This window comes from Colletotrichum chrysophilum (assembly GCF_026319265.1).
Source record: "Colletotrichum chrysophilum strain AFK26 chromosome Unknown scaffold_2, whole genome shotgun sequence".
Taxonomy (NCBI): domain Eukaryota; kingdom Fungi; phylum Ascomycota; class Sordariomycetes; order Glomerellales; family Glomerellaceae; genus Colletotrichum; species Colletotrichum chrysophilum.
Genome location: NW_026517289.1, coordinates 741,012 through 753,830, shown reverse-complemented (window position 1 = coordinate 753,830; position 12,819 = coordinate 741,012). Strand labels below are relative to the sequence as shown.

Sequence of the window (12,819 nt, the reverse complement as noted above, 5' to 3'; positions counted from 1 at the left end):
GAAACCTCTCTCATCATCCTTTTCCTCCATGATTTCTGTTGCCGTGTTGCTCTGTTGCCCTTACAGACATGCCACACGGCAGACCTCATCCTCCCACATCCTGTCAGAGGGGCTGTACAGAGGTGTAAATCCTCATTCTCGTTTGGCTTCTCACGAGAAACATAATATGTCAAACTCGACATCGTGTTGGCGGATTGTGGCGGCCGGGGTTGGTGATGGATCATGGTGGTGTTTGTCATCCACACGCACAGGAGGGATGCCATACACGACCCTCTCTCCTTGGAAGCGCTCGCATGCGTATACTAAGCGGCAACATGAATTCAATCCTGCATCAATCGAGATGCAAGCCCAAAGTGATTGGGAGCCAAACGGCCGCCGCTCTATCCCTATTTCGAGCTGTAGTCGTACACGTCGTCGACTTTCGCTCAGACGCCAGAACCTGGTGCGTCTCCAACATGGCGATCGTCGTTGATAGTCTGCCGCGGCCGAAGCAGCGTAGAGCCCGTCCTGGGCCGTCTCAAATACGGGCTTCCGCAGAGCATCACCGCCGCCTCAGATATCAGTCCACTGATAGCTTTGTACGCCGCCCTGCGCCGACGGCCGTTGGGCCTAAAGAAAAGTCAAGAGCCCAAAGAGGCTTGGGGCAGTAGCGCCGTGTACTTCGCTCTGCATTCCAGACTGTCCGTCCGCAACGCTCACCTGAAAATCGGTTGTTACAACCAACTAGACCCATTTCCTTCAGTCTCCCATGCCGGTTTTTCATGACTCTGTAGACGCGTACTCTGGCATGAGCGGCAGATGGCCCTGGGAATTATCCACAAGCCGCACCGCTTCCCGCAGCCGGGACACCACTTGCTCCGAAATACTGCATCGAGGAGGGGTCCTGTTCTCGCCCTGTGTCCATTGCCATGGGACAGACCCAAATTATTGAGATGAATGACCAGGCCAGGCGAGGCATGCGTACCGCACACCGCACACCGCACACAGCACGCGTTTTGGAAGCTGACGATTTGTGCGAGCCGACTAAGACCACCCCCATCCCCTCTCGCGAGGCACCGCATGGCACCGGTATCCACGCTCCCTTGACCTTGGCACTTCTCCATAAGGAAGTTCAAGATATCGTAATCCCAGCAGCCAGGGCCAGGCGTTTTGCTTGATGCTGGAAGCTGGGGATTGCATAGCAAACGAGAGCAAGAAGGAAAGGCGTGCAAACTCTACTTGGTAATCAGGTAAGAGCCGTTGCAAGTTGCTGACCATCTCAACGCCCAGAAACCTTCCTGAGAGTGCGAGAGCGAATTTGAGACCACATCTCGAATCACAGGGCTGCTGGGTGCCGTGCAGCACCTCAGACCGTAGACTGCAGCTTGCATCGGCATGTTCTTGGGTGCGGTCTTGGGTCTTGGGTCGCAGCCTTGGCCATGGGCAAGACATGTGCAAAGCCTGCCCGGATGGATGGCCATTGAGAAAAGTCGTTGCATAGGGCTCTGAGTGGCGGCAGAGATGAGCTTTGATGTCATTGCCCGTGACCGTTGCCGTCGGACCGTCGAGTCGGGTCCCGCTTGCGGCTTCCAAGCATTTCTGGAAGAAGAAGCAAGCGTCGTCGGTGCTTCAAGCTGCTGGCACGAAAATAAGGTGCTGGCGAGAGTTGCATCTCAGAGCGAAGGGCCCAAGATGGAGGACCAGGGCAAGGTGTCGAGGTGAAAGGACGCGGAAGCCGTGTCTGTTCTGTCAGTGTACCGCCTTTTTTTGCCATCCAAGTGTTTCCCGTACAGCACCCATGTACGGTACGGCTTTCGGACGGAAACCGAATCCCCCTTTCGAGGTAAGCGGTGCGGTACGGGTGCGGGGCGAAGCGATGCGGAATCGGTGCTGGCCTCTGCTGACGCTGGACGTTTTGCTAGTGGTCTTGGTTCAACGAACGTGTGCTCCGGCGAGGACTGGTTTGTAAGGTAAGGTAAGGTATGCACAGGTTGCTTTGGAAGCAAGCCAGTGGTTGCGCGCGCGTGTTTCCGGTGAAGTCGTTTCGTTGTCCCCACAGTGCCTTACGGTAGACGGGATGGAGACAACGACAACGACAACGACGACGAGGGCGACGTGGACAGGGCTCTGCCTGTCTGGTAGAGGAGTCGAGTCGAAGGTCGCGCGGTCAAGAAGCGGTCCATGGCACAACATGACAGGGCCATGGCGTCGAAGAGAGTGGCGTGGTATGGTATGGGTGCTCTCAGAGGAGCACGGAAGGAGCAAACACCAAACATAGGTACGGATACCTAAGATAGGCACGATAGGGTGGAGGTAGGTTGGGAGGAACGATACGATCTGCGTAGGCCCCCTCAGCTAAGACTCCAAACGGCTCCAGATGGCTCCAGATAATAGGAATAAGCGCAAGGAGAAACGAGGCCAGGCGGGACCCCTTGCCTTAGCACTTGACCTTAATGAGCTTAGATGCGGAAAGGGGGGGGGGGGCGAGAGCCCTGCGAGCCCGTGTGGCTGCTATGCGCTATCAGGGATAGCTTGGCCCGTGTACGGAGTACCTTGCCTTAGGCTATCGCGCCGTGTTAGTGCTGGTGCCGGGTGTTTGTGTTCCTTCGAGGCTAGAAGTCGACGGGCCTTGCGATGAGTACCTACCTAGGCAAGGTGAGTGAGGTGGAATGGGCGTATGGACATGGACAGTTGGCCGTGGACGTACCTCCATAGGTAGGCAGGAATAGAAAGGGGTCTTCCCGGAACATCCATGGCCCGCACCGCACCGCACCGCACCGCACCACATCCATTCGACCCTCGAGCGGCCCAGTGTTAGTGGCGAGTGCTAAGAGACTGACCGACCTGAGTGCACCTAAGGTACCTTAGTTGGCGCAGGGCAAGAGCACGTACGACGCGTGGGCAGTTGCTTTCCCCCTTTACTTTCCGCTTTGTACGCTTGACCAACTCTTAGCCTTCCTGACATACTAATTATTCCCGTCGCTCCCGTCCAAGCCCTGCAGCAGCGCAACAGCGTAGTGCATCAGCGGCGGCGACACGATGCATCTGAAAAAAGGAGGAATAGAGGGACGTGATGGAGAAGAACTGACTTGACTGACTGACCAAGCAAAGTACTACCTTACTTAGGTCGGTAAGTGCAAGGCAAGTAGGTAAGTAGGTGCAAGGCACCCTTACCGAGATTCCCAGGGCAGCAGGAACCCACCTTCCCACAGAGGCAAGTACATGGAGCGATGTACCTGCCCCACCAAAACTGCCGCTGAATTCCCCGAATCGGTACCCTCTCGGCACGTATCAGAGTGAGGTGAGGCACCGCATCGCGGCCCCCATTGCACCGCTGCACCAGTGTGTGCTTGCCGCAGGCCGAGAGACCCACACTGCTAATCGGATAACCCACTATTATTATTTCGTGCTGAAGATGCACCGGGAAGCAGCAACTGGTGCAGCACATTCAGGAAGGAAGGAAGGAGTGAGGTGGGCTGTGGTTACCTTGCCTGGTAGTAATTAGATCAGGGAGGTGTGCTAAGGTAAGCAAGCAGCAATGTACCTTCCCCAGTTCAATAGCAGGACAGGTACACTGGCCATGGACATAGAAGCCGACGGCAAGAGAGACAGAACCACAGAGATGAGCCGCAAGCCGCACACCAGCCACTCACCTCACTTCGCATGCCACCCCCCTCCCCCCATTTGTCCGGCTGGACGTCAATCCTTCACGCGGCTGTCGTCTTTTTCCGACCTCAATTCAACATCATCCGTCAATTTGCTGCCATCTCGACATTTACAGCAACGTCGACACGCATGGCAACAGCGGCCGTCAGCGGCCACATCTCAAATCCTGCTATCGTCCCCCTTTTTGCGCCAAAATCATGATCGTCCATTGGCCCTAAAAGACCCCAAGGAGGGGGCGTGGGGCGTGTCGGTTTGGTTTCTATCTCTGGGTTCATCTCGCTTTGGCAATGTCCTTGGGGATGTCCGTCGGACAAAGCGTCGCCCATCGTCCACCCCCGCAACCCACAACACACAATCCACCACGCGCCCGCCCGCGCGACCAGCACCGCAACCGCACCGCACCGCACCGCAACGCAGGCTGTCAAATCCGATTCACCCTGTCTGCTTTTCCACCTGCGCCTATGCCGCCCATGCCTGGACTGCATAGCATCCTCGCCGACCAGCCCACCAGCCTGCAGCCCGCCCACCACAGTCCGAGAATCAAACAGGGCCCATCGCCCCGGATCTGCCCCCTCGACCCGTGGGGATTCCGGTCCGCCCGCTGTGCGAGACCCCCGAGGACTGACCACCGTCTATCGCTGTTGCTGTCGCAGCCAGGCTCGTATTTGCGGAGTTTCACCCGACCGTTTTTGCTGGTGCGCCGCCTTGCTGCGCTGCGTGGCCGTGTTTCGCATCTTCCATCCTGCTTACCATCTTCAGCACTTTCCTCACACCCTCTAGTGCAGCCTCGAAGTGGTCCCGTCTCTGCCCTGAGATGCTGGCAGCCTCCATCCAGGTCAAGGTCCTTTCGAGAAGCATCGAGACCACCCGATGACCTGACCCAGCAACTGACGGCCAGGCATCTCGCCTTCACCAAACATTACCTTAATCGACCTGTCGTCTTCTCAGACCCGTTTCATCCCAGGCGATCTTTCTCTGCCGGCTAACATCTCGGAGATCGAAACTCCATAACCTCCCAACTGCCATCTTAGGTCCTTCGAAACTCTTCTTGTTAGGTAGCTCGTCGTATTGCTGCTTCGCCCGCCTACGTGCCTGCCGTATTCAGGCCATGGCTGCGGCCTGTATGCTTCTGATAGAATCGTGGTCCTGGGCAACCCCCCAACTGGCATCACGTCATGTCTGGTCCAGTTGGCCTTGACAAGCCCCACGGACATGCCCAGTCACTGCTTACTTTCAAGCACAGTCCCAGATGCGCGCTGTCAAGAACACCCCGATACCTGGGTACAAGCAAAAGTCCACGATCCATCCTCCCTCGCTCTCCCCCCGTGTCGTTCTGGGTGTGTGGATTCGAGAGTGAGCGGAATAGGCAGAGCGAGGGGGAAAGAAAGGGTGCGTGAGAGATATTGGCAGAATGAGTGAGCAGAAGCCGTGTGTTTTGCCCTGCTCCGCTCGAATTGCTGCGTTGCGGCGTATTTTGGTCCTTTCTGCGTCTGTCCGCTTGTCCGTCCTCACCCCAGCACAGAGGAACTGGCGCAAGAAAGCCCGTGTGGCGGCCTCGATCGCTTGCCCTGAACCAATGGGCCTCGACCGATGCGGCAAGACACTGAAAATCATCCATCAGCTTCGGTCACCGAGGAAGCTCAGGGCCGGACTCACGCTATCCACCCGGGCAAGAAAAGGATGGGCCAAGTGGGCACCAAGGGAAGGGGTGCGAGGGGGTGTGTGTTTACATGGGATGTCTTCCGCCCACCCCCTCAACCTCACTCCCTCTACCCAGCATGTGTTGCAGGCCATGTTGCAATTCCGCTATCCATCAGCCATGACATTGACAGCTGGGTTGATTATTTCGGGAGGAGGGCCGGTTGTTGGCTTTGGTGTGCACACCCACTGCCTCGAGACCATCTCAATCATATAAGTTCAAGACTCGCTCCCGGCATCTCGAAATCTTGTTCTAGCTGGCACACCGGAACCTCATCACCTAGGAAATCTATGTCGACAACCCTTCAAGATGGCCGACAAGATGTCTTATCTCCTCTTCGGAGATCAGTCACTTGATACCCATGGATTTCTCGCCGAGTTCTGCCGTTCAGGAAATCCGAGCACCCTAGCGAAGACGTTCCTCGAGCAGGCTGGCCAGGCTTTGAGGGAGGAGATCGATGGTTTGGGGAAGTTGGAACGGTCGAAGCTCCCCACGTTCCTGACCCTCCGACAGCTCAACGAACGATACCACGCCCAGAGCATCAAGCACCCCGGTATCGACAGTGCCCTGCTTTGCATCACCCAGCTGGCTCACTACATTGAGTACGTCCCCCCAAGCCTTCCCAGGCATGAGAGAGAACTCTCGCCGGATTAGTAACTAACACATCCGCAGCCGCACTGAGAAGGAGCCTCAAGATGTCTGCCTTCACGACCAAACATTCTTCATGGGTCTCTGCACGGGGCTGTTTGCCGCCGCTGCTATCGCCTCGACCCCCTCAGTCTCTACCTTGATACCCCTTGCCGTTCAGGTAGTCCTCATGGCCTTCAGAACTGGCACTCACGTCGGTTCGTTGGCTGAGAGACTTAGCCCGCCGGTCGGCCAATCTGAACCTTGGACCCATATCCTTCCTGGCCTGAAGGAACCCGAAGCCAAAGAGGCGCTCTTTAATTTCCATGAATCTAATGTGAGCTCTTCTGCTGTACACGGCGTTTGTCTCCCAAACTAATCTTCAGCAGTACATCCCCGTCGCCAGCCAAGCATACGTTAGCGCTGTGTCGGCATCAAGTCTTGCGATCTCCGGACCGCCAGCAACCCTGAAGGCCCTGGATGACCAGAACGTCTTCGGCGTCAAGTCGACGGCGATCCCCGTCTATGGACCTTACCATGCGGCTCACCTCCACGGCACTGCCGACATCGAGAAGATCCTTCGCCTTGACGACTCCAAGGTTACCGAGGTCTTGGAGAAGAGCAAGCCTCGCTCTGCCATTATGTCTGGCACCAAGGGTATCTGGTTCGCTGAGACTAGCACCAAGTCTCTGCTCCAGGCTGTAGCTCACGAGTGTCTCGTCGACGTCCTTCAGTTCCAGAAGGGAATTGACGGCTGCATCGAGACTGCCCGTGACTTTGAGGGATCAACATGCCTCGTTATCCCCTTCGGCCCTACACACAACGCCGAGACCCTCCAGAAGACGATCAAGGACCGCACACAGCTTGACGTTATCGTCCGCCCTGGTCCCAAGATCCAGAGGGAGAGCTACAACTCCAAGATCGGTAACCACGGTCCAGCCGGCAAGTGCAAGCTCGCCATCGTCGGTATGGCAGGTCGCTTCCCCGACGCTGCCAGTCACGAGAAGCTTTGGGAGCTCCTGGCCAAGGGCCTGGATGTTCACAGAGTCGTTCCTGCCGATCGTTTCCCCGTCGCCACTCACTACGACATCACTGGCAAGGCTGTCAACACGAGTCACTCTCAGTACGGATGCTGGATTGAGAACCCCGGTTACTTCGACCCCAGATTCTTCAACATGTCTCCCCGTGAGGCTTTCCAGACCGATCCCATGCAGCGTATGGCGTTGACGACCGCCTACGAGGCCCTCGAGATGTGCGGTTATGTCCCTAACCGTACTCCCTCTACGAGACTGGATCGTATCGGTACCTTCTACGGTCAGACTTCCGACGATTGGCGTGAAATCAACGCCGCCCAGGAGGTCGATACCTACTACATCACCGGTGGTGTCCGCGCTTTCGGTCCTGGTCGCATCAACTACCACTTTGGCTTCAGTGGTCCTAGTCTGAACATTGACACGGCCTGCTCTTCCAGTGCCGCTGCCCTGAACGTTGCTTGCAACTCACTGTGGCAGAAGGACTGCGATACTGCTATTGTTGGTGGTCTGTCCTGCATGACCAACCCCGACATTTTCGCCGGTCTCAGTCGTGGTCAGTTCTTGTCCAAGACTGGACCTTGCGCTACCTTCGACAACGGTGCCGATGGATACTGCCGTGCTGACGGCTGTGCCTCCGTCATCGTCAAGCGTCTGGAGGATGCTATTGCGGACAAGGACAATGTCCTCGCGGTGGTCTTGGGCACGGCTACCAACCACTCCGCTGATGCCATTTCCATCACTCATCCCCACGGTCCTACCCAGTCCATCCTGTCGAGCGCTATTCTCGACGATGCGGGTGTTGACCCTCTCGACGTCGACTACGTCGAGATGCACGGTACCGGCACCCAGGCCGGTGACGGTACTGAGATGGTTTCCGTCACGAACGTCTTCGCTCCTGCCGATCGCAAGAGACCCGCGGACAGACCTTTGTACCTTGGTGCCATCAAGTCCAACGTCGGTCACGGAGAGGCTGCTTCGGGTGTGACTGCCCTTTGCAAGGTTCTCATGATGATGCAGAAGAACGCTATCCCGCCCCACGTCGGTATTAAGAAGGAGATCAACAAGACCTTCCCCAAGGACTTGTCAGAGCGCAATGTCAACATTGCATTCCACCTCACCCCCTTCAAGAGGAGAGATGGCAAGCCTAGACGTATCTTCGTCAACAACTTCAGTGCCGCTGGTGGCAACACCGGTCTGCTCCTTGAGGACGCTCCCCACCTCAAGGCTGCTGAGGTTGATGCTCGCAATGTCCAGGTCATCACCGTCACTGGCAAGTCCAAGGCTGCCATGATCCGCAACGCCGAGAGGCTCGTTGCTTGGATGGAGCAGAACCCCCAGACTCCTCTGTCCCACGTCGCCTACACCACGACTGCTCGTCGCATCCAGCACTACTGGCGTATGAACGTCGCTGCTTCTGACTTGCCTGAGGCTCAGCGCCTCATCAAGGACAGACTCAAGGAGAACTTCAGCCCCATCTCCACTCAGCAGCCCAAGGTTGCGTTCATGTTCACTGGCCAAGGTTCCCACTACGCTGGCCTTGGCAAGGACCTGTACGCTCACTACCGCGTCTTCCGTGACAGCATTGATGAGTTCAACCAGCTGGCACAGATCCACGGCTTCCCCAACTTCCTGCCTCTTATCGACGGCAGCGAGTCTGATGTCACTAAGCTGTCTCCTGTTGTTGTTCAGCTCGGACTGTGCTGCTTTGAGATGGCTCTCGCCCGTCTCTGGGCCTCTTGGGGTATCAAGCCCTCGGCTGTTATGGGCCACTCTCTTGGAGAGTACGCCGCTCTCAACGCCGCTGGTGTCCTTTCTGCCAGCGACACTATTTACCTTGTTGGAGCTCGCGCTCAGCTCCTTGTTGAGAAGTGCACCGCAGGCACTCACGCCATGCTGGCTGTCACTGGCCCTGTCGACGCTGTCATGGAGGCTCTCGGCTCTCAGTCCGAGGCTGTCAACGTGGCTTGCATCAACGGCCCCCGCGAGACTGTTCTCAGCGGCGCTTCCACCAAGGTCAGCGAGATCTCCTCGACCCTCGGTGCAGCCGGATTCAAGTGCACTCAGCTCAAGGTGCCCTTCGCTTTCCACTCTGCCCAGGTTGACGCTATCCTCGATGACTTCGAGACTCTCGCTCGCTCTGTGAGCTTCGAGGTTCCCCAGGTTCCTATCATCTCTCCTCTCCTCGGAAAGATGGTCGAGAACGAGCCTATCAATGCTGCCTACCTCCGCAACCACGCTCGCGACGCGGTCAACTTCCTTGGCGGCCTTGTTCACGCTCAGCAGTCTGGCTCCATTGACGAGAAGACTGTCTTCCTTGAGATTGGACCCCACCCTGTGTGTGCCAACTTCGTCAAGTCCTCGTTCGGCATCAGCTCCATTGCCGTTCCCACTCTCCGCCGCAACGAGTCTACCTACAAGGTTCTTAGCAACACTCTGTGCACTCTCCACACTGCCGGCATCAACCTTGACTGGGACGAGTTCCACCGCGACTTCAGCGACTGCACTCGCCTCTTGGACCTCCCCACCTACTCTTTCGACGAGAAGAACTACTGGCTTCAGTACACCGGCGACTGGTGTCTTACCAAGAACCGTGGCCCTGCCGCCGTCAAGGCTCCTCTCCAGATTGAGCCGGCAAAGCCCAAGCTCTCTACTACCTCTGTGCACGCGATTACCAACGAGGACGTCAAGGGTGACATCGCTATCATCGAGACCGAGACTAATCTGTCTCGTCCTGACACTCGTCCTCTTGTTGAGGGTCACTTGTGCAACGGTGCGCCTCTGTGCCCGTCGACCCTGTACGCTGACATGGCGATGACCATCTGTGACTACGCCTACAAGATGCTTCGCCCCGGCACTGAGGACATTGGCTTGAACGTCGCCAACGTCGAGGTCCCCAAGACTCTCATCTTCGACGAGAAGATTGATGCCCACATTCTCCGCACCACGGTCACTGCCAATGCCGCTCTTGGCTACGCCGACGTCAGCTTCCACACTGGCGAGGGCTCCAAGAAGGTCGAGCACGCACACTGCAAGGTCGTATACGGCAGCACCGAGCAGTGGGCTGATGAGTTTGAGCGTGTCACGTACCTCATCAAGGGCCGTGTTGATGCTCTTGAGGAGGCTGAGAGACAGGGCAAGGCTTCCAAGATTGGCCGCGGCTTGGCTTACAAGCTCTTCAACGCCCTCGTCGACTATGACCCCAAGTACCAGGGCATGGAGGAAGTCATCTTGGACAGCAAGTCTTGTGAGGCTACTGCGAAGGTTACCTTCCAGACCACCGACAAGGATGGCAGCTTCTTCTTTAACCCTTACTGGATTGACAGCTGTTGCCACATTTCTGGCTTCATCATCAACGGTACTGATGCTGTTGACTCTCGTGAGCAGGTCTTCATTTCTCACGGATGGGGATCTCTCAGGTTCACTGAGAAGCTCGACCCCAAGAAGTCTTACCGCTCTTACATCCGCATGCAGCCTGTCAAGGGTACTAAGATGATGGCTGGTGACGCGTACGTCTTTGACGGCGACCGCATCATCGGTGTTGCCGGCGACGTTAGGTTCGCCTCCATCCCTCGCAAGGTCCTCAACATGGTCCTGCCGCCCCGCGGACGTGCCCTTGCTGGCGCTGCTCCCGCTCCTGCCGCTGCCGCGGCCAAGGCCGCCCCCGCCAAGGCTGCTCCCAAGGAGAAGGCTGGCAAGGAGAAGGGCACCAAGCAAGTCACCGCCAGCAACCTCAAGACTGTCAATGCCAAGCTTGCTAAGCGGTCTGTCGTTCAAGAGGTCTTTGACATCTTGGCCAAGGAAGTCGGTGTCACCCACGACGAGCTTGCCGACAACATTGCCTTCACCGATCTTGGCTGCGACTCTCTCATGGCCCTGACCGTTTCTGGCAGAATGCGTGAGGAGCTTGACATCGACATCGACTCTCATGCTTTCGTCGAGTACCCTACCATCGGTGCCTTCAAGGCTTTCCTCGCTCAGTTCGAGACTGCCGACCGCAAGGACAGCTACGTCCAGGACTCTGGTGACTCCAGCGGCTCCGTTTCTGAGACTCCTGAGCTCGAGTCCGACTCTAACGTGACCACTCCCTACGAGGAGAGTGACCGTTCGGTCAAGGGCGAGGGTGACGATGAGGCTTCTGGTGACCTCCAGAACATCCTCCGCGACACTATTGCCACCGAGATGGGTGTTGAGGTTGATGAGATTGTTGCCGCTCCTGATCTGGCTGCTCTGGGTATGGACTCTTTGATGAGTTTGTCCATCCTGGGCACGCTTCGTGAGAAGTCCGGCATGGATATCCCCAACGACCTCTTCGTCACCAACCCCTCTTTGCTTGAGGTTGAGAAGGCTCTTGGCATTGGCCCAAAGCCCAAGCCCAAGGCTGCACCTCCTAAGCCCGCCCCGGTTCGTCGTGAGCCCAAGGTCCAGCCTACCAAGGAGATTAACACTCACCCTGGTAACACCACTGCTTCCATCACCAAGCCTCCCCCACCCAAGGAGATTGTCGACAACTACCCTCACCGCAAGGCCACATCAATCCTCCTCCAGGGTAGCACTCGCACTGCCACCAAGAACCTCTGGATGGTTCCTGACGGCTCGGGTTGCGCCACCTCCTACACCGAGATCAGCCAGGTCTCTTCCGACTGGGCTGTCTGGGGTCTCTTCTCTCCCTTCATGAAGACCCCTGAGGAGTACAAGTGCGGTGTCTACGGCATGGCTTCCAAGTTCATCGAGGCTATGAAGGCTAGACAGGCTAAAGGCCCCTACTCCCTGGCAGGTTGGTCTGCGGGTGGTGTCATCGCCTACGAAATTGTCAACCAGCTGACCAAGGCTGGTGAGACTGTCGACAACCTCATCATCATCGACGCCCCTTGCCCCATCACCATTGAGCCCCTCCCCAAGTCTCTCCACGCCTGGTTTGCCTCCATCGGCCTTCTCGGCGAGGGTGACGACGAGGCTGCCAAGAAGATTCCTTCTTGGCTCCTCCCCCACTTCGCTGCCAGTGTTACCGCCTTGAGTAACTACACTGCGGAGCCTATCCCCAAGGACAAGTGCCCCAACGTCATGGCCATCTGGTGCGAGGATGGTGTATGTCACCTTCCCACCGACCCTCGCCCGGATCCTTACCCGACGGGCCATGCTCTCTTCCTCCTGGACAACAGGACCGACTTCGGTCCCAACCGCTGGGACGAGTACCTGGACATTAACAGGTTCAGGACTAGGCACATGCCTGGAAACCACTTTTCCATGATGCATGGCGACTACGTAAGGCTCCTCATCTCATCCACATCTTCAACAACATTAACTAACATCCTTTTAGGCCAAGATGCTTGGACAGTTCATTCGTGAAGCGGTTTGCGAGTAAGGAACCAACATAGCGGAATGCATATGAGCACACGCATTGCAGGTTATAGAAGGGACACAGGACATTACATGAAATGCGAGCATGGATATGAGATTGCTTTTTCTTTTCTTGATCATTGTTTATTCTTCATTTTTCTTGTCATCATTTCTCCCATCCTGTCTTAACATTGATATCCGCTCCCTGTACAAGTGCGACAGCATCTCACACACACTCATACGAATCATTCCTTATTATGTTGGAAAGGCGAAGAGGAGGAGTAGGTGGAAAGAACACAAGGCAAATCACTTTGGGGCGTTGTTTTATCCTGGAGGGACACGGGAGCGCGTCACAAAGTCATTGTCTCATAATGGGTTCGGAATTTTCCTTTCGTCATGAAGTCGTTTACCGTCTTTCCTTACAATCATGGTATCTGGCGGTGTTCAAGTGTCTCTTTTTTGTCGGAATTGGTTCAG

The 12,819-nt window shown here is 56.6% G+C and overlaps 1 protein-coding gene across 1 annotated transcript; it reads left to right on the top strand.

Annotated features, from left to right (window-relative positions):
- Positions 1 to 5,653: 5,653 nt before the first annotated feature.
- On the top strand, positions 5,654 to 12,367 carry COL26b_000564 (Type I Iterative PKS; the record flags this gene model as incomplete). Its single annotated transcript, XM_053173531.1, has 4 exons — positions 5,654 to 5,946; positions 6,017 to 6,308; positions 6,358 to 12,267; positions 12,323 to 12,367. 4 exons carry the CDS (start codon positions 5,654 to 5,656, stop codon positions 12,365 to 12,367), a joined length of 6,540 nt encoding a protein of 2,179 aa, XP_053042579.1.
- Positions 12,368 to 12,819: the final 452 nt, after the last annotated feature.